Source organism: Panicum virgatum, chromosome 7N (assembly GCF_016808335.1).
Source record: "Panicum virgatum strain AP13 chromosome 7N, P.virgatum_v5, whole genome shotgun sequence".
Classification (NCBI taxonomy): domain Eukaryota; kingdom Viridiplantae; phylum Streptophyta; class Magnoliopsida; order Poales; family Poaceae; genus Panicum; species Panicum virgatum.
Window position 1 is genome coordinate 27,776,663 of NC_053151.1, and position 25,336 is coordinate 27,801,998.

General features: G+C 50.7%; 4 protein-coding genes across 5 annotated transcripts; 1 reads left to right on the top strand and 3 right to left on the bottom strand.

The window, feature by feature from the left end:
* Positions 1-1,254: 1,254 nt before the first annotated feature.
* On the bottom strand, positions 1,255-11,105 carry LOC120683522 (heparan-alpha-glucosaminide N-acetyltransferase-like). Its single transcript, XM_039965598.1, has 13 exons — positions 10,721-11,105; positions 10,409-10,619; positions 3,527-3,664; positions 3,320-3,401; positions 3,129-3,205; positions 2,917-3,023; positions 2,700-2,811; positions 2,497-2,613; positions 2,315-2,406; positions 2,159-2,225; positions 1,976-2,054; positions 1,648-1,883; positions 1,255-1,516 (listed from the first exon to the last, which is right to left on the bottom strand). Exons 2-13 carry the CDS (start codon positions 10,592-10,594, stop codon positions 1,490-1,492), a joined length of 1,320 nt encoding a protein of 439 aa, XP_039821532.1. The 5' UTR covers positions 10,595-10,619; positions 10,721-11,105; the 3' UTR covers positions 1,255-1,489.
* Positions 11,106-12,834: 1,729 nt separating this feature from the next.
* On the top strand, positions 12,835-18,924 carry LOC120683521 (chaperone protein ClpD2, chloroplastic-like). 2 transcript variants are annotated; one of them, XR_005678819.1, is made up of 13 exons: positions 13,254-13,855; positions 14,307-14,476; positions 14,565-14,794; positions 14,895-15,003; positions 15,092-15,222; positions 15,838-15,939; positions 16,025-16,306; positions 16,398-16,519; positions 16,611-16,905; positions 17,009-17,242; positions 17,518-17,751; positions 17,960-18,325; positions 18,529-18,924. XR_005678819.1 is itself a non-coding variant. In XM_039965597.1 (12 exons), exons 1-12 carry the CDS (start codon positions 13,254-13,256, stop codon positions 18,269-18,271), a joined length of 2,823 nt encoding a protein of 940 aa, XP_039821531.1. In that variant the 5' UTR covers positions 12,835-13,253; the 3' UTR covers positions 18,272-18,506. The 2 variants fall into 2 exon arrangements, 1 of the variants encoding a protein (XP_039821531.1); XM_039965597.1 differs by lacking the exon at positions 18,529-18,924 and having other exon boundaries at positions 12,835-13,855; positions 17,960-18,506.
* Positions 18,648-21,525, bottom strand: LOC120683523 (chloroplastic import inner membrane translocase subunit HP30-2-like). Its single transcript, XM_039965600.1, has 6 exons — positions 21,055-21,525; positions 20,410-20,525; positions 19,959-20,085; positions 19,514-19,662; positions 19,069-19,131; positions 18,648-18,987 (listed from the first exon to the last, which is right to left on the bottom strand). The coding sequence occupies exons 1-6, from the start codon at positions 21,382-21,384 to the stop codon at positions 18,960-18,962; spliced, it is 813 nt and encodes a 270-aa protein (XP_039821534.1). The 5' UTR covers positions 21,385-21,525; the 3' UTR covers positions 18,648-18,959.
* Positions 21,526-22,798: 1,273 nt separating this feature from the next.
* Positions 22,799-25,084, bottom strand: LOC120681093 (momilactone A synthase-like). The gene is made up of 2 exons (XM_039962637.1): positions 25,016-25,084; positions 22,799-23,722 (listed from the first exon to the last, which is right to left on the bottom strand). Exons 1-2 carry the CDS (start codon positions 25,082-25,084, stop codon positions 22,889-22,891), a joined length of 903 nt encoding a protein of 300 aa, XP_039818571.1. The 3' UTR covers positions 22,799-22,888.
* Between the last annotated feature and the right edge of the window lie 252 nt (positions 25,085-25,336).

Here is a 25,336-nt window from a genome sequence, read left to right on the forward strand (position 1 = left end):
GCCTAACCGCCGCCCTCCGGTACCGGTTTACCGGACCGGTTAGGCCGGTAACCGGTAGAAACCGGTTGAATTCAAATCCAAATTCAAATAAATTCAAAAACTCACATGCAACCGGTTCCGACCGGTTTACCGACCGGTTTTACCGGTTTACCGGTCGGTTTGACCGGTTTGAAATTCAAAAGCTCCCGTGCAACCGGTTTACCGGCCGGTTTGACCGGTTTGATCGGTGGGCCTTCATGGGCCGGCCCATTTTTTTCCTTTTTCTTTTTTGATTTAACTTTAAATTCCTACAAACTATACTAAATGAATGAATTTTTGAGAAAATTTGACACTATTAGATTCATCACACCTTGAAGTATTTTTAGGAATTTTTTTGGGAATTTTTCATTTTTTGAATTCAAATTTAAAATTTGAATTTTGGCCGGTTGGGTACCGGCCGAAACCGGAACCGGACCGGACCGGTTTGACCGGTAACCGGTCAAACCGGACCGGTTCCCACCGGTTAGGTTAACCTTGGGTGCGGTAGGAGTTAGCGGCCGAGATCCTGCCGACAATGAGGACGACTACACGCTCGAATATCACATTCTATAGATATTATTGATGTGAACTTGTTATGTTCCGGCGATCACGGGTTTCCCAAATATCGCATTCTTTGCCCAGACATATGTGACCAAATAGCAGTGCCCTTCCACCATTTCAAAAAGATGTGACAACACGACAACCACTCCAGTTTTTTTCATAAAATTTAAGGCTCAAATGACAAAGGGAATGGCGGCTAGGGCTGGGTTTTTTTCTGAATTTTTAGGCTCAAATCACAAAGGGAATGACGGCATACGGCGGCGGAGGGGCCCCTGTCGCCCCCTCAACGGGCGACAGGCCCCTGTCGCCCCAGGGGTGGGCGACAGGCCCCCTTTTTTTTCTCCAGGGGCTTCGTTGCAAATTTGGAGAGAGAAAATTTACACTTTGGGCCTGTCGCCCTATGGGAGGGCGACCGGGGTATATTTTTGAAATTTTCCAAAACGGACATATATTTTTGAAATTTTAATTTTTTTTAAATATAAAAAAGAAAAAACCGCATAATTGATCCACATGGGCACCCAATTCAACCGGGCTTATCTACCACCGCTGCATTTTGTGCTTTTGAGCATGGGCTCGTACCAACAAGAAATTCTCAGAGCAGGCCAGTAGAGTCGGCCCATACCCATCATACGTGCATTCAGAATTATTATTATCACACACTGACAATCTCCACCGTGACTCGTGTAAGAATCTATGTACTATTCTATTTTCTTTATATAAAAATCGTATTGTCATATACACAAGGCTTCTTTATCATATACAAGAGCTCACAGAGAGAGGCACTCTGTGCAGCAACAATGATGCACTGGCCGTGTAGCAAAACTAGGCCTGAATGCACGTGCTTCTCTATCTCTGCCTGTCCGAATAGATTCCTAAACAATATCTGTATCCGTGTATGGTCACCACCACCTCATGCCCCAATTCCGATGAACTTCAGCTGCAGCACAAGACCATCAAAGTCAAGCTCGTTAGATAGATGCCGACGAAATCAGGTTCAGAGTTCAGGTTTTCAGTTGTGTTTACTGAAACGTGGTCGAAACGAAGGTACAGCAAACGGTCACAACTTACAAGGTTGTTCTTGGGCTCTTTCCAGTAGAAGCCATGGACGAAGATGGGCAGGATGTTGCACGCGATGAGGACGTAGATCATCAGGGCGTGCATCCCCATCCACTCCATGGCGACGGTCGGCCGCCGGTAGCCGTACAGGTCGACCAGCGCATAAATTCCAGCGAAGAGGAGGCCCGCCGCGCCGGCGGTGGCCAAGGTGTAGCTCAGGGTGTACAGTGGCTTGTTCATGTGCATTCCTGGGAAAGATCACGAGGCGATCAATGCCGATGTTCAGGAACGGATAGTACAGGCCAGAGAGGTTAAGTTGCCTCATGCATGGAGTGCTTACCAAAGAAGTCCATGGAGAAGGCTAGGACTAGCATGCTGAGGGAAGGGATTAACCAGTTCATGATCCTATCCTTGTGTTTCTGCAAAGCGGAGAGAGAACAAATTTCAGACTTTTTTTTGTACAAAGCCGGTAGTCAACTGGATGATATGCTGATCAAAATGGTATCGCGAGCAAGTACTGTACCTGGAAATGTACAATGACGTGTCCGTACTGGAGCCCAATCAAGCATGTAACAATGGCCATCACGGAACTGGTGAGAGCAGAAAGAAAGGACGTTCAGCTGCAGAACGTGAACTGCATTTTCCAGTACCAAGATTTCAAGCAATGACGTTCACTGACCTGAGAAGGCCTTCAGGGTCAAAAGGAGCCTGGCACCAAGAGGGGGCGTTCGGAGGAAGGGGCCCATTTTCCGGCGAATTGATGCTGCATTGCTGCCCCAAGACAAAAGGAATAATCAGAAGACTGAATAAACAGGAGACAGAAATCTCCTAACGAAATGAGATAATAAAATGCTATAAAACCTTTGACCGCGCGTAGACCGGTCGACCATAGAGATGTTGGATGCCTAAGATTTTCCGGTCGATCATGCCAACCGCATTACAAGCTGGGCTGGTGTCACCTCTTACTCCGCATTTCACCTGATAAAGATTTTGGAATTCGAAGGCCATCAGTTCCCACCCTCAGTAATAATAACCCTGAACAACTTTGTTGAAGTAGCACTTACCAAGAAAGACTTCTCTGCAGATCCAGGACCTGATGTCTGATACTCCCAATCAGGAACATAGGTACCATACAACAGGGCCATGTATGTGATTGCCACAATTGCGCCTACGAACCTGAACGAACATCAGGGTATTACAGTGTTAGAAACATAAGAAGCCGATATATAACAATATTCTTTTTCATAGTCCAAAATGGGAGTAATTTTGGTGAAAACCCACAGTTGGTAGCGGTATCTCTTGAGCAAATCGAATCCATAATCTACATCTTCATCTCCTTTGAGCCAAATTTCACATAGGGCAGTCAATAGATAAGCTATTGCAATTCTCTGAATCCAAGAATACATGGCATCAGTTACATACTTACCAAACACCAGTTACATTGTCAATGGACAAACATATAGCATATAACAAAACTAAGCATTTCATATTACCTGCAGAATACCCATGAGCCGTATTTCTTGAAGGTCAATCCCAAAAGTTAGACTACGAACACCATGGAAGAATCCACCTGCATAGCGTAGCAGCAAAAAGAAAATCCAAACAGTAAGCATTTCGTCACAAGTGTACCATAGTTGCGTTGAACATTGAACAAAAAAGAAAAAAGTGGCAGCAGCCCTAGTACCTTGTAAAACAAGACCAAGACAAAACAGCTTCAGCGCACGGAGCACCGCCTTTTTCGTGGCGTCCAACTTGTCCGGCACTCTCTGTAAAACAAATTACGGTGACGAGACCATTAGCTTTCAGCGAGTCGTGGAGGTCAGTGTTGGTAGTTTCAGGAACGAAAGAGAAAACAGGCTTTGCCATCTCGCTTTCTGCCGGCGTGTACTACCTTGTACGCGAGCGCCAGGGCCACTCCGACGATGAAGAGGAAGAAAGGCATGACGAAGTCGGCCACTGTTACGCCGTCCCACGGCGAGTGGTTCAGCGCCGTAATGAATGCTCCGGCGTCATCCACGATGATCATCAGCTGCAACAGGAAAAGAAACTTTTGGTTCACATCTGTTTGAATTTATTTATTTTTAAATCAAGTGCCCTTTTTTTCAATGAAAATGACAGAGAACCAGTGCAACATCATTCGTACTGACAAGTACCGGTGCCTAAAGCAAGCACCAGCAAAATCTATGCAGAGGTTAAAATATATTAAATCACTTGGTGAAACTCTAGGTCACATACTGTCACGGGAAAAAGATCAAAGCAGAATATGATTCGACTGTCAGTGGCTATTTTCCACTTCGGTGGCTCTAGAATCACCACAAATTTTTTTAAAAAAAATATCTTGGGAAACAAATAATTAAAGTAAGGATTATTATTCGACGCAAAGTGATAACAACTTGACGTTGCATATTCGATTGAAAAGGAAAATGAAAAGAAAACTTGACGCTGCATTTGGGCGCTGTGGCATCAGATTCCGGGCTCCAGATGCATTTGACCCTAGCTCCAAAGCCAAATATTCTAACCGGGGAAGAAATAAAGCGCGCACGCTAGCCCAGCCATTACCGTCGGCAACACCATCCAACGCAAGTGCAGCACTGCACCGTGGCAACGGCGAGTCGGCAACAGCATTGCGTGCGGTGCGAGTAGCTTGGCACTACCTGCCGCATGCTGTGTCGTGGCAAGCACGCACTAGCCATCGAGCCCCCAAAGAGGCACTGAACCTGTTCATGACGCAGATGCCTGATCCTGCAAGGTTTTTTTAGCTGATGACTTCATCTGTGCCGTCCACGCAACTCCACGGCCATTGCCAACACTGTCACGGTCGAATAAGGGAGGGGGAAAAAACACTTCCTCTGCTGTCCGAGCATGGCGAGCAATAACTTAGCCGCAGCAGGTGGAGCGGTGAATCACCAAAGCTAGCTTCACAGCGACGGGGACCTAACCGGCCCGTGGCCGTGGGCAATCTTCGCCTACAGCTTCCTACTGCTGCTAGTACCCTGTCACCTTTCGCGTGGTGGCCAAGCAGCAATCAACCTCGCCTCATTGGCCATGCCGTGCCGTGCCGTGCTCCGCGCCATGAACGAACTAATGGAGTTTTTGTTTTGCTCCCACCCCTAAAAAAAATCATCAATGGTGATGCTCGATATTTTGAGAGGAGAAGCTAGGCTACGGCAGCAGAGCTGCACTGCACCGATCACTGTCACTCTGTCAGCAAGAGGTATGAGCACAGGTACGTGTGTGGTGCTGTGTGCAATGCGCATACCAACATGGCCGTCACTTTCGGTCCACTGGGCGCACACACAGCCAGCCATGCCCCAGATTGAAGGCTTGAAGCCTGCCATGGACGTCGTCGTTGGGGCGTTGGCATCTGCCGAACCGGGACCAGCTGCTGATCAGGAGGCGCCCCCAGCTGATTTGCTCCATCCGTGCCCGTCGCGCTGTTATCTGCTGCTCGCAGCTCACTCGCTACCCGTACCATGGACCGGGGGCAGATTGGAAGCGACTGCTCCTGGACCTAGCTAGCTAGCCCTGACGCGTTCAGGATCGCGCCGTGGAAAAGTTCTTCCATCTCCCTGACCGGATCGACCGTCGCCCTTGACGCGACACCGGCCGAAAAGGTTGCTCGATCGACCGCCTTGATCTGCATTGCCTGTTTGGTTGCTGCCTGCCAGGCAGTATCATCCAACCCCACGCGAGTGAAATCGGACGCCTGAGAATCATGCCTGTGCCAGGCAGCTTTCTCAGGGTTCCAAGCAAACAGGCAGGCTTCAAGTGCGGGCCTATCAATCGTCTGTGGATCTTGACTCGATCCGCGTTCTTCTCGCAGGTCCTCTTCCTTTCATGGTGTCGGAGACCACGCGAGCCTAGAGGACCTTTTCCCGTGGCGGTAGGAGGAGCCATCGTCGTCGCTCTCGGAAAGTCGTAGAACTAGAGCCGTGTGCTGCGGTGGCCTGACGCCGTTGCTCCCTTCGCCTAGCTGGAGCTCCCGTACAGCTTTCCTTTCCTTTGTCTCGGGGGTGACGCGTGAATTGCGCGTGTGCAGAGGAAGATCGGCGAGGCAACGCTACAGCCGCCGCGGCCAAAGATGAAATGGAATTTTTACACATTTGAAGTATTAAACATACATTAATTATAAAACTAATTACAGAACTCTTGTAAACTACGAGACGAATTTAATGAGTCTAATTAATCCATCATTAGAGCATGTGTACTATAGCAATTTAGTGTCTAATCATATTCTAATTAGGCTCATTAAATTCGTCTCGCAATTTATCTAGATTTAATACTTCATATATGTAAGATTTTTTTTTATTTGGAATTTTGAATTTTGCATGGAGGGCACGATCACGAGCGCGACGCGGCCTTCGGGATCGGAGACGAGCTGGTACGGGTGGCAGGGCAGGGCAGACCGTATCGGGCCACACGACCTACTCGGCGGCACTCCGTCTGTTGCCGGTGGGTGGTGGGCCGTGCCGCCGCCCCATGCCGCGCCCGCGCCACACACCTGGCTGCCGGCGAGACCGGCCATGGAGCAGCAAGATCCTATCTGTTCTCCCCCGCTTTGTTTAACCCGCACGGCGACATGATCGTCCGGCCCCGGTCGTGTCATGTGTCGCACACATGAAGCTGCAGGACGATCGATCGAGCACGGGAAGGTGATTCTGAAAACCAGAACTTTTGGTCCGGGTCGAGTGGCGAGATTACGAGAACGAGGGGGGTCCCCTGTCGTGCACGCATCCCTGATTCCTCGCGTCTCGTGTCGGCCGGCCCCCCGTCGCGGGCCGAGCAAGCAAGCCGCGGCTCTGCCGGGAACGGAACATGTGGAGCAGGCGCACCCGCCGCCCGCGCCCGCCGGTGGTGCGACAGGTGGAACCGATCCCCCCCAGCTAGCCCACCCCCGCCGCCGCCCGCGGCGTGGGTTCACGCGCCGGGAGTGGGCGTCCCACCCCTCCCTCCCCGTTCGTCCCCGGTGACGCGGTGCGCCGACCCGTCCTCGATGGCAGCACGGAGCCTACTCTGCTCTTCCTCCCCAACAGCAACACCCCAACCACTACGACAAGTTCGGTCAAAAGCTAACGTGCTCGCCCCGCCTAGCTTCCTACAGGCTCTCCTCCTCTAGCGTTCGCGCCGCGCGCGGCCATGCCGGTTGCCGGCGACGCCGGGAGAGGGACACAGGACACCGGCCGGCAGCGCGGGCGGGGCGCGCGCCGTCCCGCTCCGGGCACAACGAGCTCAGCTCGCTCGGTATCCGAGACCGCTCCCCCTCACACACACGGATCCCAAGCTACTGCGCTGAGTTACTGTACCGAACTTTACTGTAGCTATGAGCCGATAGTTAGCTCAACTTTTGGAGAAGGCAAAAGAGCCAATATTATAGGTGGCTGGAACCAGCGAAATGTGATGTGGAGGAGAGAGAAGGAAGTGGACGTTTTTCGAGACGCCGGCGCGCAGCGGGCGGATGGTCACGCGCAGGGCTACTATCCTGCGCAGCACTTATTGGCTGCTGCCGCTTGCCCAGGCTACCACTGCCGTAGCTGCAGCATTAAATTTCCACCACACAAGGTTGTTTTGCGTTCGCTGTCGCCGCAACCATAAAACTTTCTAAGACTGACTTCAACAATCATAGGCAAACGCATATATGCCTCCTCCAACGCGACACGTGCATCACCGATTCGAACCCCAATAGACGAGGCATCGCGGGATGCAGTTTGGGTCGTGAGGAGAGAGGTGAGCCAAAAATGGATTCCCTCTCTCCTCCTACGCAAATCCTCGTGCTGCTCCTGCTCGCCGCCGCGCCGGAGGAAGCTGCGGCGGTGGACGCTCCGCCGGTGGAGGCGGCTGCCGTGACCGAGGCCGCGCTGCTGGACCGGCACGCGGCGCAGCTCGCGAGGCTGGAGGTCGCGACCGCGAGCTCCTGGTGCGGCGGGGCTCGCGGGCGGAGGGAACAGAGGAGGGGAGGAACGCGTTGCGGAGGCCCCGGCACCCGCCATGGCCGCCGCCGGGGAGGAACGCGCCGCGGAGGCCCCGGCGCGCGCGAGCAGGGAGGAGGCACCGGAGCTTGGCCGCCCTACTCCTGCTTCGCCGCCGCCGCGCCGTGTCCTTGGTCCACTCCGCGCGCGCCCTTGCTCCGTCGTTGACGCACGCCGCCGCCCCGGACGCCGCCGCGCGCGCAAGCCGCCCCAGATCCGCTCGAGGAGACGCGGATCCGCGCCCGGGAGGGAGGCCCGCTGCCGGCGCGCGTGGACGAAGCAGAGGCCGCGGTGGCGCGGAGCTCGGCCAGCCCGCGGGGGCTGCGGAGGGAGGTGGCCGGCGGCGGAGGACAGAAGAGGAGGAGGCACGACGAGGAGGCCGAGGCCGGAGGCGGAGGTGGCCGGTGGCGCCGGAGCTCGAGCTGCCGTTCTCGGGTGGAGATGGGGTGGGGAGGAGGCGAAGAAGAGAGCAGCGGCGTCGAATCGACTTCTTCGCCGGTCAATCGAGCTCCGCCGGCGTCGAATCGAGCTTCCCGTCGCCTCCTCCCCTTCCACAACTCCGGCGCCACCTCTGCGGCGGGCGGGACAAGGATTCATTTCCCTTCCTTGTCCTCGAACAACTCTGGCTTGTCCGTCACCTCCTCCCCTTCCACAACTCCGGCTTCCTTGTTCGAGGAAGAGGACGAGGGCCCGCGTGTGCAGGGGCCGCGTCTCCCGCCTGCCATGGTGCACGCGCAGTGCGGCGAGCGGGATGAGGACGGCGAGCGGGACGAGCTGTCCGCGGGACAGTGAGCGGCGGGCCGGCGAGGGGGGAGCGGCCATGGCAGCGGCGCGCGGGGCGAGCAGCCGTGGCGGCGGCGGCGGGATGATTTGCCTCTCCAATGGCTATTGTTGATGGAGAACACCCAATATACATCTCCCTTCAGCTACTGTACACGCAAGGCAAACGGCGATTTGCCTCTTCAAAATAGTTATTGTTGTTGGAGTCAGTCTAACATTCTACTCCCCAGATGTGCTCCGAGCACCGAGCCGCGCCGCGCCGGCAGGCCGGCCGGCGGATCTCGGCCAGCGACCACAGACTGTTCCCGAGTGGTCAGGCAACAGTACGGAGCTCCCATACCAGGCAATCATAATTCCTAGGACGGCCAGGCAGCACGCTGTTCCTGGTTACTGTAATTGGGATGGCTGTCGAGCCCTCGCTGTCCTTTTCTGAGGAGGTTCGGCTGCTACTTTTGTAGAAGGATATCATGTTTCTAATTTCTAATTGCAAATCTAGCGACATGCAGCACGCTGAGGAGGTTCGGCTGGTGGAATATTTCTAATTTCTAATTGCAAATCTAGCGACACAGTTTTCGCATCTCGGGCATGGTTCGTGGCTCCAAGCACATCGGAAAGGTCAAATCTAGGAAGCCTGGTAGCATGGATTCTGCTTCTGCAAGGGCACCAAGTGAACAGAGCAGGGTCGCAAGAGATGATGGATGGCATGGCACATTGCTTGCAGCATCTCGCACTCGCTTCTGTTCCCTGCTCCCAATTCTATACTCTAGCTTCAGTACGCGCCATGTCGCTCACCGTGCAAGGATATTTCTACCAATACAGGCTGCATATTGTATATATAGTCCGCATCTGAAGTGTACTGCGTGATTCTCCCATTATTCTAGGTGTATGTGTTATTGACTTGTCAGTCAACCAATCAGCAGTACTGTTCTCTCATACTAAATCAACACCAGCCACCAACTACCAACCAGTCAGCAGTACTATTCTCTCATAACAAATCAGCACCAGTCATCGGCCACAGCCAAATAAACCGAGCGAATAATAAGGGGGTACATGCGCTCATCTACTTATCTCGAGGCCGCATGCATCGGCAGGTGAGCTAGAGTTGACGATTTCGCCATTTTTCTATCCGGCTAACCCTTGGAAGCTAGGCAAGCAACAGAGACCCTAAGCCACTTCTTAAACAAAAAATAAAGGGTCCAACACTCTGACGCAAGAACTCTCGCAGTCTCGTCTCGTCCGTGCAGCTCGAGTTCAACGTCTGAAAAGAAGTTCCGTACACTAAGCAGGGGCCTTTGATTTCCTACTGCGAAAAATGCGTGGGCCACGGCCACGGCACCGACGGTTCTAACCCCGTTGGGTGAGCTGGGTGGGGTGATGCGACGGGAGAAGGCTAAGCACCCTTGCGAACCCGGCAAGCCGTGCCGGTGATTGTTAATCTTCGTCCGGCCTAAACAACCATATCCCCACTGGCATCAGCATGGCGATCTAATCGTCTTAAGCTCCTGTCTGCTGGCAATGGCTGCAGTGGCTATCATCAAGTAAAGAGAAGTGGGTAGTGGACTGACAAAGGCACAGAGCAGAGAAACTCCTCAGGGCGTAGGCGTCGGTGTGGGTCTGAGGAAGAAGAGAGCAGAGCGGAGGTGGAGGAGTAGGAGCTACAGGGTCATGGCGGCAGGAGCGGAAGAGGGAACCGTCGTGTCCATCGGAGCAGGCCTCTCTGGCTGGCTGGTGTGTTCCGGTGAAGCTAAAGCTTCCATGGATGGGTTGGTTCGAGCAGCCCTGGTTTCTTTTGATTATGCTCTCCCGTTTATTAGTTGGAGCGAACAAAAAGGGCAACAGGAAAACGGAAACTTAACAGCTACCGGTGCCGCCACCGCCACGCATCATGATTGCTCATGAACATGCGCGGTCGGCACCAAAGAACGCACGGAGGATCGATCGATGAAACGGCGAGAATTAAAGCGAAAGGTTTGGCAATCAGTAGGATATCAGGAAGAGAATTAAGAGGCGTTTTGCAGTGCACGTACCAGCACGGTGATCCCTCGGAAGACGTCGAGCGAGACGAGCCGCTGCCGCGCCGGGGCCGGCGCCGGGGCCGGCGCCGGGGAGGCCCCAGCGGCGCGCTTCGCGGGTCCGCCGCCGCCGCAGCCGGCCTCCAGATCCACCGCGAGGGCGGTTGCGTCGTCGCTGCGGACGCGCTCGTAGCCCCCCATGGCGCACGTCCGCCGGCCGCTCCCCCTGCATTGCCCGCGGCGGCGCCCATCAGCACGGAGGAAGAGGAAGAGCGGCGGCGGCAACAAGCGCGTGACCGAGATGCGGCGCGGATGGCGCCCGCTCACCTGACAGCGCACGCCTCGCCAACCACTTGCGCGCCTCCGCCTCCGATCCTCCTGTCGACTCGGCTAGCAAGCGCGCCCGGCTCCCCCGCAGCGATCCTCCTCCCCGCCTCTGCTCAAGCTCGTCGCCGCTCCGCACCCGGCCGCGCCCTGGCCCCGCGACGGCAAAGCTGCAGCCTCGGTGGTCGGCGCGGGAGATTGGCGAGCGCGATGCTGTATATTTATAAGTATATATCGCAGAGCGTCCTCCTCCTCCGGGCTTGAGTTGGGTTGGGTCCCTGCTCCGTCTCGGCGTCCTCCTGACGGCTCCTTCTCTATCTTGGCTCTGCAATCGCGCGCACGGCACAAACACGTGCCGACCTTGGCGTTCCGGCCGATCGATCGATCTCCGGCCGTCGGATTGGATGGCTTCTCCTTCTGGACCTTTCTTTTTGTGGTGGTCGCGGTTACGGTGGCGGTGGTTTGGTTAAAGGGCGGGACTCTTCAAGCTCAAGATGGGACCGAAACGGATAGAAAGAGACGATCTTTTCTTCTTCTTCTTTTCTTTTCGTTCAGGGAAAAAAGAAGAAGAAAGAAAGGAACAGAGGCTCGGCGTTGTGCCGTGGCCGGAGGAGTCCAGCTCGTGCTCCCACGGCGTACACCGGCACCTTGTCAGTGTCGGAAAAGGACTAGCAGCAGTTCGATCTCAGTTCCCACGCTGCAACTGCTTGCTTTGGATCGAGCGGTTTGCTGATCTCGGTTTCGGTTGTTAATGATGCGTGCTGATGGTGGGGTGCATCATCCACGCATCATCGGACGGCCACGGAGTCGACAACGGCGCGGATCGCGAGAATGATTTGGAGACGAAATGCACGGTTCGGGATCCAATGTTCGTTCAGTCCATCATCACAGGCATATACATAACCCAGCAGGCCAGTACACAGTACAAGAACAAGTCCCGTCCCACGGCAGTTTCTTTCACAAAAAAAAAGTAAGTCCCACGGCAGGACGGCACGTTCTCGGTTCATGTCCCTTGGCCCTGAGCGCCCTTCACGGCTGTGTGTGCTGGAAAAGGCTACCACGTAGCCCGATGGGAGGAGATACCGAGATCATGCCGCCTGCTTTTACTAGGTTGAAAACGGTCGGAAACGGTAATTATTTGGTAATCAGTTTTTGGTCGTTTTTCTTTGATTGCGAATAAATAAGATATAGAATTTTGTATACAAATTTGTATTCTTGTTTTGAGCATTGAGCTTGTAAAGATTCATAAAAGGTAAACATCAAATTCATCCTATATTTTCTCAAATGATAGATATAAAATTCGGTATGGATTCGGAAACAAATTCGGTATTTTTTTCATTTTTTTTTGTTGTAGAGAGCAAATAATGCATAAAATAATTTATGCAAAATTTTATTCTTATTTGTAATAATGTGCTTGATAATATAAGAAATGATCACCATCCAATTTTATATATATTTATTTTAAAATATTAAATTTGTTCTAACAGTTCACATTACCACTTTCATCCCTAGCTTTTACGTGGCCCATGTAGCTCATATCATATGGCTTGTGTTGGGCCAACACCAACAGCCGAGCTTCTTTTTTTGGTTGGCTCTCGTTGTTGTGGTGGGCCTTTGGGCTTCCAGCCCCAATTCATAGTTCATGCATGATGGCTTTCAATTTTCGACTGCGCCGAGCACCAATTATTTATACCTAGTAAAGGGAAATGATGCTTGTCCTTTCAAAAATCCAAAAAAAGGATAATGAAATGATGCCTCTCTAAATCTCTACTCTAGGAGCCTTAACTACCTACTGTCTTAGTACATGCGTAACGCATGCGCGTCACCACACCCACCTCACTGTTTCACCCCGCAGGCACATCTCGCCGGAAACACGCGCCGACCGAAGCCATTGTCGCCCAACCGTACCGCGCTACCGAGAAGCCAGACGGCTCGGTGGCCGCCGGCAACCTCCCGTACGCCGACAGGCGACGGGCCGACGAGCGAGGAAGATCGATGGCGCAGCGGTGATGGAATCACGCCTAAAAATATAGCGAGCCGAACGCGAACGGCGAGACCTCCCCGCCCTTGCCGCACCCGTCCATCCCAAAACATCGCACGCGGGGGCGGGACGCGCGCCTCAGTCCACACACACACACCCCGTTCGCCTTCGGATAGCGCCCGCGAGCGTGACCGGCGAAGAACACCCCCGCGCGGTGGCGTGCGGTCGGCGCGGTGGAATCGAAGGTCGAAGCCGAAACAAGGGGGCAAAAGGAGAGAAAAAAAAATCCCTTTCTTCTTCTTCTCCCTCGCGCGCACCGCATCGCGTCTCCGATCACCCGCCCTCCCCTCCTTCCTTGCGTGCCGCTGCCGCCTCCGCTGCCTCAACCTCACTTCCCCTCCCACTCACTCGATTCCGCCCCGATCCCGGGCAGCGGCGCGCGGCGCAGCGAACCAACCGCTGCCATTTTTCAACACGATCTCGTGCCCCGCACGCCTTACACCCACCTATAATTGAAGAAGCACCCAACCATCCACCGGCGCGCGGATTCGGACGATGGAGGCGTGCTGCTGCTCGTCCTCGTCGGCGCCCATCCTCGCCGCCGCGCCGGACGCGGCCCTGCGCCGCCGCTTCTCCGCGTCGGCGTCGGCGGCGGGCGGGAGGGCGCCGGCGCGCCCGCTGCGCGCGTCCGCGGCGATGCTGGCCGCGCCCGCGGCGCCGCGGCGGGGGCAGCAGCAGCAGCGGCGGCGCGGCGCGGGCGTCGTCAGGGCGGTGTTCGAGCGGTTCACGGAGCGGGCGGTCAAGGCGGTGGTCTTCTCGCAGCGGGAGGCGCGCGGGATGGGGGACGAGGCCGTCGCGCCGCACCACCTGCTGCTGGGCCTCGTCGCCGAGGACCGCTCCCCCGCGGGGTTCCTCGGCTCCGGGCTACGCGCCGACCGCGCGCGCGAGGCGTGCCGCGACGCCCTGGGCAAGGCCGGCCCCGCGCAGGCGGCCACGGGGCTGGCCACGGACGTGCCCTTTTCGAGCCCCAGCAAGCGCGTCTTCGAGGCCGCGGTCGAGTTCTCCAGGAACATGAGCTGCAACTTCATCTCGCCTGAGCACATCGCGCTCGGGCTCTTCAACCTGGACGATCCCACCACCAACAGCGTCCTCAAGAGGTTGGTGGTGGTCTACTGTTCCATATCTGCTCCCGAAAAGAAACCCTGCTATTTTTCATCCCTTTTGGCTAATGATCCACATTAATGTGATCAACTATCTATAACACGACAACCTCTTCATCGTGTACGGAGTAAGCCATACTCCTCTTTTGGAGCGTTACAGATGCAAATTATCTGTTAGTCACAATGGAGCAAATCAGCTGATTAGCTTCGTTGATAAGGAGCAATATTTGTGTCTAAAATGCACTATGAAAATATATCATTCGAAAGTTCAGCAGGCTAGCATCTGCAAAGTGCAACGGACTTTACCACTAGCTCAATTGCCCAATGCATTTGATGATTAGACAATGCAGACTTTGGAAAGAAATGTGCATTCATTGTAGCGAAAAATAGGTGAAATTTCCAAAAAAATATTTCTGACTGAATTACTGATGCATCACGTTCGTTGTAGCTTAGGAGCAGATCCAAGTCAGCTAACCAAGCAGGCACTTGCCCGGGTCCAAGGGGAGCTTGCCAAAGATGGCAGGGAGCCTGTCGGGCTATCTTCTTTCAAGTTACGTGACAAATCTGCTGCTGGAGCTGGCAAGTCTGCAATTGTCAAATATTCGAATAAAAAGAAAGGTCAGAGGTTGAGCTACTTTATTTGAGTTTATGCCAATATTCTTGATAATAGAGCTCATTGAATGGACTTTTTTATATGCCATTTCAGACAAGAGTGCACTAGCTCAATTTTGTGTGGATTTAACCATGCGGGCAAGTGGAGGATTAATTGATCCCGTTATTGGTCGCAAGGAGGAGATCGTAAGAGTTGTTCAGATTATATGCCGGCGAACAAAGAACAATCCAATTCTTCTGGGTGAAGCAGGTGTTGGTAAAACCGCAATTGCTGAAGGTTTGGCTCTTAAAATTGCTAATGGAGATGTTCCAATTTTCCTCGTGGTAAGATCCACAGCGACCGTTGATGGATTCCTTGTCATATTGTAATATATTGATTAACAGCTGCAGTTAATAGTTACCACTCATTTACATTGTTTTATAGGGAAAGCGTATATTATCACTGGATGTTGCTCTGCTTATGGCTGGTGCAAAAGAGAGGGGCGAACTGGAAGCCAGGATTACTAGTTTACTACGTGAAGTGCGCAAAGCAGGTTGTCTGACTCATCCATTATAAATCACCAGATATTGAATTCTTTTTCCTTGGTATACAATCTTAAATAGCTCCCAAATTTCATGCAGGTGATGTTATTCTCTTCATCGATGAGGTCCATACTCTTATTGGATCTGGCATTGCTGGAAGAGGAAGTAAGGGAGCTGGCCTTGATATTGCCAATTTGCTGAAGCCTGCACTTTCTAGAGGTGAATTGCAGGTTCGAATTACACAAACCTCGCTTAGTCTACATTGACCTACCTTCTTTGCACTTATTAATGTGTGATGGTTCCTGAATAGATAGCGTTGATGCACTATGCGTGCATTACATCATTTCACATACTGTCTAGGCATATAATTTGTCATATTGCATCAAGTTTTACCTGAAAATTTAGTTACGTCATATGTATTTAGTATACCTGCGATTTCCAAGCAGATGGTAGTCTACCACTCATGCAATATTTATACAATAGAGAACCATAAGTTCTCTATTCCTGTGACCTGTTCACTGCATATCTTAGTGGCAATGAAGGTTTCTTTTATTTTTTAACATAATGTCAATGAGAAATTGTGAATGACAGTTAGTGATTAGACTGATGGTTCCTGTATTCATCTTGCTATACTGTTTACTATATACTTTGTTAGTTGAGTGAGATTTAATCTCTATGAAGAAGTGTAAAATGTTTATGAATATCATAGTCATGATCCACATCCATATGCTTGGGGTAAAACAGGTTGTTTTGTCTATCTGTGACAGACTATTAAGCATTCCTTATGCCATTCAGCTGAGTGAGTTTATTTTTCTTTCACCATGGTTATTCTTATTTGTTCGCAGTGCATTGCATCTACAACTCTGGATGAACACCGATTGCATTTTGAGAAAGATAAGGCTTTGGCCCGGAGATTCCAGCCAGTATTTGTGAATGAACCTAGTCAGGTAGCTCGGATTTCTCTTTCAGAAGTCACTTGGTAGGGTGGGCATCATTTTTGTCTTATTAATCCTTTGTGACACCCACCTGCAGGAGGAAGCTGTGAAGATATTACTTGGTCTTCGTGAGAAATATGAAACTTACCACAAATGCAAATACACTTTAGAAGGAATCAATGCAGCAGTTTACTTGTCAGCAAGATACATCCCTGACAGACATCTTCCTGATAAAGCTATTGATCTGATTGATGAAGCTGGTAGTAGAGCCCGAATGGAGTCATTTAAAAAGAAGAAGGAAGAACAGTGCTCTGTTCTCTCCAAGTCACCAGATGAATATTGGCAGGAGATTAGAGCTGTCCAGAGCATGCATGAAGTGGTAATACAATGTTCATAATAAAACAGTTGCAACTTGCAAATATTCCATATACTCATGGATGTTTATATTTCGTTGTACACCACAATTTCAGGCATTGACTAACAGGTTGAAGTATTCTCTAGATGAGAATGACAAAGAGGACATTGTTAATACGAAAGTAATAGATGAGGACAAGATTGCTTCGCCATTGACGCCTCCGACTTCAGTCGATGAGTAGGTTCCGTCATGTAGTCATTTCACATAAAGGAGGCTTCGCATCCTGCAACTTAGAACCATAGAACTTACAGTTACTCTTAATATGCAGACCGATTCTAGTTGATTCGGAGGAAATTGCAAGAGTCACATCATTGTGGTCAGGGATACCAGTCCAGAAGTTGACTGCAGATGAAATGAAGCTTCTAGGGGGACTAGATGATGAGCTTAGAAAGCGTGTCATAGGTCAAGATGATGCTGTTGTTGCAATATCTAAAGCTGTGAAGAGATCACGTGTTGGCCTGAATGATCCTGACAGGCCTATTGCTATGCTTCTATTCTGTGGCCCAACTGGAGTTGGAAAAACTGAACTCACCAAAGCACTAGCAGCAAGTTATTTTGGATCTGTGGGTTACACTTTCCATCTCTTATATTCTATTGTTATTTATAGAGTTTGTGACATGTTTCATGGAATTATGTCTTGAGAAAGTTATTTATTTCATTTAACAGGAGTCAGCTATGGTTAGGTTGGATATGAGCGAGTATATGGAGAGGCATGCTGTGAGCAAGCTGATAGGTTCTCCTCCAGGGTACATGGGATTCAGTGAAGGTGGTACTTTGACTGAAGCAGTTCGGAGAAAACCATTCACCGTGGTTTTGCTTGATGAAATAGAGAAAGCTCATCCAGATATTTTCAACGTTCTTCTCCAAGTATTTGAGGATGGACACCTGACCGATTCACAAGTACTAGCTCCTAACATTTAGATTATCTTTTTGGTGCAAGTTTTTTATGAACTTGTTTACAAATCATGCAGCTGTAGAGTTATGCTACAATTCAATTAGATTGCTATAGTTCTACCCTTGCTAATTTATTTATTGAAACAAATTTCTGGTCCAACTCTATGAGCATGAATGTATTTATCTAAGTCATTTTATAACAACTTCTTTCACTTAAGCTTATCCTCTCTTTGGTTATTTTGCAATGTCCATGCATTATTTAATGTTTGTGTTGATTATAGGGGCGTAGAGTTTCCTTCAAGAACACATTGATTGTCATGACGTCAAATGTTGGTTCTGCATCGATCTCAAGTGGAAGGAGGAATATAGGTTTCTCAACACAAAAGGATACAGAGGATACCACATATGCTGCAATGAAATCCCTTGTAATGGAAGAGTTGAAGGCATTTTTCCGGCCTGAATTGCTCAATAGAATGGATGAAGTGGTTGTGTTCCGTCCTCTTGAGAAAACTCAGGTCTGTTGTTTCTATCCATGTTACAGTCTTCTTTTAGTTTGTGGTTTTAAATATCGTATCACTTAGTCATGGAAAGCAAGAAGCAGAGTTGTACGCGATGCAACGAGTTTGAGAATAGTATAATGTGCATAAATTTTCCCTATCGCATGTGATTCAGCCATGCGGCAGATTGCAAATGAGACCCTTCACACTCCTGACCATTCTGCAGATGATGGCTATTCTCAATATAATTCTGCAAGAAGTCAAGAGTCGACTTCTAGCCCTTGGGATTGGCCTAGAGATATCAGATTCAATGAAAAATCTGATTTCTCAGCAAGGATATGACAGAAGCTATGGTGCCCGACCGCTGAGGAGGGCCGTCACCCAGCTGGTTGAGGATGTGATCAGTGAAGCAATCCTCTCTGGACAGTTCAAGCCTGGTGACACGATACTGTTGGACACAGATGCCACAGGAAAACCTTGCTTGAGCCGGCTGAATGATCAGACCATCCAATTGTCTGACCCCGCACCAACGCTGTGAAGTTCACCATTGTTTGTATAGTAGTGGCTTACCCATTTACTCTTTCACAAAGTGGTACGCCTCTTGATTCCTCCGTACATAGGATCCACAGCACTCTGTACATAATCTAGAATTGCTGGAATCTCTCCTGCATATAATGTAAATCTAAATCTTAACCAACTGTACATAATTTGATCATAGAAGCCAAACATTATTTATATTCATCAGCAGGCAGGCTGTCGGCATTGAATTTTAATTTCAGCTTCATGTTTTTCCAGTAATTTATTTCCTCAGTGCCGCCGGCCATCCATGTCCGTACATTGATTGGAGAAGTGTGTAAATTGACTGTGCTAGCGTGCGATACAGAATCCAACTCACATCCAGAAGTCAGAACAAATGTCTGAACTGATGTTCGTCTTTCAATTTGACATGCCGTAAATTAATTGTATCTTCATGGCTCAGCATAACATTGAGAATATCAAATTCTGCCATTACAAGATGACAGATTGATTCATATAAACTTCGCTTTAATACACATTGATGCATGCAAATTGATAATTGTCTGATGACTACAAAACATATACTAGAAGCACAACCAAATTGAAATACTGCTGCCTAAAGCTCAACCCCGAATAGTTAGGTTTCCCACGAAAACTTAATTTCTGCAACTTGAAAAAAAAGGTGGCTCCGACAGAAAGTGCCAATCATTTTAGTTCACTCTTGTCAATTCAGGATCTCTGGAAAGTATATAAGAAGTAGATTAGATATAAGAAAAAGAAAGGATGTAAACCAGAATGGCTTTATCTGCAATTCCTGACCTTTTAATGTGATCGAGTATGAGGAGTCTGGGACCAGGAGGGATCTTCACATCTCTGAGTGCACTGGCATGAAAAACATGTAATTCAATAAGCACATCATCAACTCTGCCCCTAAGATTGACTTTTCTTTGTTGCCATGGGAGAGGTTAAATGAGCCAAATAAGAACAAATTGCATAAACCCCATGTATTGTGACACAAGTTGCAAAAGAACCCATGTGATAATTGGCGTACACCACCTTTCAGTGATCACCAGGAGCAGAACCAAGCCAATGGGAACTTGGCTTCCATTTGAATTACTTGTGGTTTATGCAACATTGAGGCATGGCACCATAATTTATTTTCCGCTCACCAAGATACTGATATCTAGGATTTTCTGTGCCATATACCACATGGCTTGCGACTCTGTGATTTATTTTTTAAGAAAAAAGGAACAACATTTTATACCTGTCAGTAAGGAGGGGCAAGGTTTGATCAGTCAGGAGACCCTTCTTGAAATTCTTCTCGTAGTTCTGAAGGCCTAAACTTTGCAACATGCTTCTTCCACGAGAATAGTATGTATCTTCACTTTGTGGCTGTGAAAACTTTTGACCGATCTAGAAAATAGATAGATTGACAATGGTCAGAAAATCTAATAATAGTATATCAAAGTCACACCAATTGGCTTGGCTCAGGTGATAATTTATTAAGCAGAATTCTTTTTGGCTAAAGTACAACAATACAAAGGCAGGACAGCTATAGTAATGGTAACTTTTTTTCTTTTGAAACTTGTATAGTAATGGTAACTTGGCAACATATAGGAAACAACATCAACAAGATACCAAATCCAGTGCCAAAACTCAATGAACAACGAGGTAACTTCCATCAGTAATAGACATTTCCAGGTTCTTACCATGAAAAAACCGCCTTGAAATACAGCAAATGCAACACCAGTTGTAATTGCATTAGCTACTGGATTTGGTGTTCCCATTCCACTCACGATGGAGAATAGAGCCCCAGAACCAAAAGCTGCTGCCATGCTATATACAAAAGAGAAATCGTCAATCATATAAAGTGAAAATTGATCTAACTCAGCTAGACATCTAAACAAAACTATCCAACATAACTACAAGTGGATATAATACTACAAATAAGCATGACCGATTCCATATGGAATTATTAATGGTTTGCCGCAACATCACTCAGAATAAAAGAATTTGTAAAAATCAATAAGTTGACAACACATGCAGGTAAAAATATTAAACACCTGCAGTAGTAAAGCGACTTGTGCAACAACACAAGAAGGCTATCATTGTACGTGCTGAAATTTAGAGAACAGTTGACAAGAGCTAGGAAACCCTCACCTGCCCTGGACATCCTCCACTCCTCTTATCCTTCTCATAACACAGGATATACCTGCATTCGCGCCAGTCATGACTGCAAAGTTTCGTGCTTGCACCAGGGGTCCACCAGCCAGAGCCTATAATTCAAATCTATGCCTTAAACTCAATGCTTAGAAAGGGAGAACATTTTCCTTCTCACAGACTTAGATGTATGGAAATTATATTTTGTGAAATGAAATATGGAAATTGTATTTAGAAGCACTCATTCGTTGATGCGTGCAAAGTAACTGCTGTGTCACTTTGAATAAAATCAAAAGAAGAGCATCCGTCTTTTGTCCTTAAAGAAAAATGCACACAAAAGGAAGCTAGTATATTGCTTTTGTTTTTCAAAAAGGAGTTAAAGACAGAGAGTTTGCTTGCTTGCTGGGCAAACTGAAAAAAATCCATCATCTCAACATAGAGATGGCACATATAAACAAGAAAAGAACTATCAACTGCTTCAGATTTTAAACAGATTCGCACGAACATTAGCTAAACGATGTCTTGCGGCATAGCATTTCAGGTCTCCATTCCCCACAATCACACTTGAGAGTTGAAAACAACGAGAATTTCGCGAAAGTAATATTCACCGCGCAAACGGCTGTGTATAGGGCAGCCGGACAGTACCTGCGCCTGCTTGAGGGAGGCCAGGGCCTTGGGGTCGGCCCCTGGCGGCGGCGGCACGGGGAGCGCGGAGCCGCCGTCGGGCGCGAGCGTGCCCATGAGCCCGCCGAGCGCGGCGCCCTGCACGGCCCCGACCGCCGTGGACACGGCGGCCTCCACGTGGGTGGGCTGCTTCGCCAGCCAAGCCCGCAGGCCGGCCTCCAGGGACCTGACGCGGCCGCTCCACTCCGCCAGCGGGTTGGCCATGCCCAGGCCCCGCGCCGCCGCCACCTGCGCCGAGGAGGAAGAGGCCATCACCGTCAGCGGCCGCTGCTTCTGCTTCGCCCCTTCCATCTCGCTGGCCACTCGCGCCGCCTCTCCCCGGTTCGTCGAAGCGTATGAGGAAGAGGCGAAGAGAAGGGCAGGGGGGATAGCTGCTCCCCTTGGATGGATGCTCCGGAGCTAGGAGCCTGGGAGTTGCGAGCCCGTCGGCCTCGCCTTAATTCACTCGGGCTCGAACAGAACGTTCTCACCAAACCCTCCCGTTGATCACATGGGCCGGTTTCTCGGGCCTGCGAGTCATCGGGCTGCGTGTTCAGACGGGACTCAGTGGACGGAGAAGCTTTCCATGAGTGGTGTTGGTCGGGAATCCGAAAAACTTCCCCAACCTCCCTAAAAAGTGTTTGAGATTCATAAAAAAAAACCACAGTCGTTGGATCTATATCTAAATTCTAGCTTTCTCTTTCTCTTCTTAACCTACTTCTCTCTCTCCCGAGCACGCCGTCTGTGTCGCCGATGGCGCCTGCGCCCACCGCCCGCCGCGCACCCAGCTTGCTAGAGAAGAAACACCTATTCAACATTTTAATTTTAGTATTTTCAACATTTCATACATCTCGTCTTTCCAGTTTCAACATTTTGAAAATCAAATATTGAATCTATTTAAGAAAATATTGAGTTAATTTTATCAAAATAGTGAACATGTTTGCAGCAACTAACTGAATTAAAATAGACTTTAAAATGAATGACTTATCTATCTTCCATAAAATACATAGGAGCCCCGGTGTCGGTGCTGTATGGTGGCTTTTAGCCGCTTGACTCAAATTTCGTACTTACCAAATGAAATAATTTTTTGAGTGGGGAGTGACCCTTCCATCTTCCTTATCGCTATAGCAGAGAGAGAGAGGCGACTCCATCAAGATGTGTTCGGTGTTGAGGAGGGTTTGGAAGGGATGAAATCTCCAACAAGTCAAAATTAAACCCTCAATCTCTCTGAATCTCCGTATGGAGAGGATTAACTGAACAAATTCTCGAAGGCCATGGTTCCAGGCATCAATCTCGTTGGTTCCTCCCTTCCGGCCTCCTCTCTTGAGGCCGTAGAGAGACGACAACCAGTGAATAGATGGTCGGTCTCCGGCGACGCCCTAAGGTCCCAGTGCTGTTCTCCGTCACGCTCAGAAGGAAGAAGGAGATACTTACAAGCAGGACCTGCTCGTCGGAGATAGGGGAAGAAAGTTGAGTGATAGGGTTGTGGATGACACGTGGGATTCGGTTAACAAACCAAACGATTTTCGGCTTTCTCACAGCCCACATCTCACAGCGGCTTTTCTAGAGGCCACAACGATTTTTTCTAAAATCAGAGCTCAACCAAACACACCTTGAGTTTGGACTTTGCTTGTTTTGCTGGTTGATGGAACCTAGCTGTGTGACAAATTGCTCACAATTTCTCCAAGATTTATTCTTTAAGAAGCACGCAGCAAACAGAGCGGACTCTAGCGATCTCACTTCTCTGCCAAGCAATCACAGAGCAAAAACAAAGCAGTGCTACCACAACGACTAGCCACGCATTGATGGGTCAAGCTCAGTCTTTGAAGATCCCGAAGGACGGGTTGACGATGGAGTAGCCGCCGTCGAGAAGCAGGTTGTGCCCACTGATGTACCGCGCGTCGTCGCTGGCGAGGTAGAGCACGGCGGCGGCGATGTCCGCCACGCGCAGGCGCACGCCCTTGAGGTTTGCCACTGCCTCCATGGCCTGCTCGAACGCCTCCCCCTCCAGGCCCACGTACCCCGTTGCCAGCGGCGTGGCGGCCGCCGCCGGCGAGACGCAGTTGACCCGGATCCCGTGCCTGCCCAGCTCCGCCGCCGCGTTCTCCGTCAGCGCGACCAGCGCGCGCTTGGCGCACGTGTACGCGTGCGACGCGGCGCCGGCGACAGCCGAGGCGAGGCTCGACGTCCCGATGATGCACCCGCCGCGGCCCGCGGGCACCATGACCCGCGCGGCGTGCTTGGTGCCGAGGAAGGGGCCCACGAGGTTGACGGACAGCACGCGCTCGAAGTCCTCCTTGGTGCTCTCCCGGATGCTGTGGCACGCCGCGCCGCCGATGCCGGCGTTGTTGAACATGATGTCCAGCCCGCCGAACCGCGCCACGGCGTGGTCCACGGCCGCCGCGACGTCGCCCTCGACGGTGACGTCGCAGTGCACGTAGCTGGTGGCGGCGGCGCCCAGCTCCGCGCAGAGGCGGCCGCCGAGCTCGTCCTGGATGTCGGCCACCACGACGCGCGCGCCGTGCTTCACGAAGAGCCGCGCCGTGCACTCCCCGATGCCGCTCGCGCCGCCGGTGATCACCGCCACCTTCCCCTCCAGCCTGCGCGCGCGTAAATTAACACGTAACAAGTAAAAAATCTTGGAAATTGGCTACCAAAAAACAACAGCTCGATGATCGAATGGACATGGCAGGAAACGGAAGGCAGCTATAACTTGTGTTCTTACTTCCTTTCAGAGGCAGGAACTTGATCGGAGCTGGTTGCCATGGCAGCAGCCTCTGCAGTGCGCTCGATCTGTTTCGACAGTGCGAGTCTAGTGTTCCCAGTTCCCACTTCCTAGCACTGGCTACGTCTTTCTTATACTGCTTCTGTTGTGCAGATCGATGACAAACAGGGCCGGCATTACAAGCAACAAGTTTTCATTTTGAAAGAAAGAAAACTACCAATCAACAAGTCGTAGACGCAATTGCGGTGACGGGCATCTCTAGCGTTTAGATGACCCTCGGTCGCAGATGGCAAGGGCGATGTCGTGTCGTGACGAGCCGCGAAGTGGCCATCGCATTAGGTTTCAGCGCCTCGCGAATCCACTTGCTCGTTGTTTCCTGCGCTGCCGGCCGCCGCGCTCGCGTTTTTTTTTCTCTCTGTTTAGATCAAGGGCTATTGAAAAAAAGTGATAAACTTTAACACTAGCTCATCCAAACAAAATACTAACAGAGTGGACTAAACTTTAGTTAAAATTTAAAATCTTTAGTATGTATACAAATGCTAATATGTACTAAAGTTTAGCATTAAACTTCAGGTCCTCCAAATAGATACTACAAGGCAGTGAAGAGGACGGCAAAACACTCCAAACGGGCCCGGAAGGCACTGGAAAGGCCGGCAATGTTTTGGCTATTCGCTAGTCGTCATCGTCGATCCGTGCTCGATGCATGTACGTGTCGAGGTACAGTAATGCAGCTCCATTTTATGTTAGTTTTCTTCCTTGCTACAGCCTATAGGGTGGCTCATCTTGACTGTAGTGGCCGCCGGATGCCCGGATCACCTATCGATTTATGGCAGGTGCAGTGTATTTTCACCGCTCCCTATTCTCTTCCGCCAGTTTCATGTAATAGGTGGCTAAAAGCAGCTAGCTCGGGAGTCAGGAGTTAAGGTGTGTTTGATTGAGCTGTAGCTTTTAGAAAAGCTACTATGAGCTATGGAAAAGCAGTTGTGGAAAAGTAGCTGTAGGAAAAGTAAAAGATTTGAGCAGCTGAGGTTTTTGAGAAAATAGTTAAGAGGACCCACGTGTCATCCACAGCTCTCCCCACTCAACTCTCTCCCTCCCTCACTAATGGGTGGACCCCGCTTGTCAGCCCCTTCTTTCTCTCGGTGCCCCCAGGTGCGAAGAAGCAGCGGCCACAGTGAGCGGCGGAGGTCATCGCCGGCGGCGCGTGGAGCTCGTGACGGTGGAGGAGCTCGTCGCGGCGGCGGTGGACGCGGAGGAGCTTGTCGCGGCGGAGGATGCAGAGCCCATGGCGGTGGGCGGCAGCGGATCGAGGAGCCCGCGACGGGCGGCGAATTCCGCGTCAGCGGAGGTTGAGGCCAGCAGCGCGCGGAGACCGCAGCGGCGGAGGTCGTGGCCGGCGGCGTGTGGAGCTTGGGGCGGCGGAGGAGCTCGTCGCGGCGATGGTGGAGGAGCTCGTCGCGGCGACGGTGGAGGCAGGGAGAAAAAAGAAAATGAACCGGTATGTACATAATCAGTGGCAAATGGGTAATTTTTGTACCC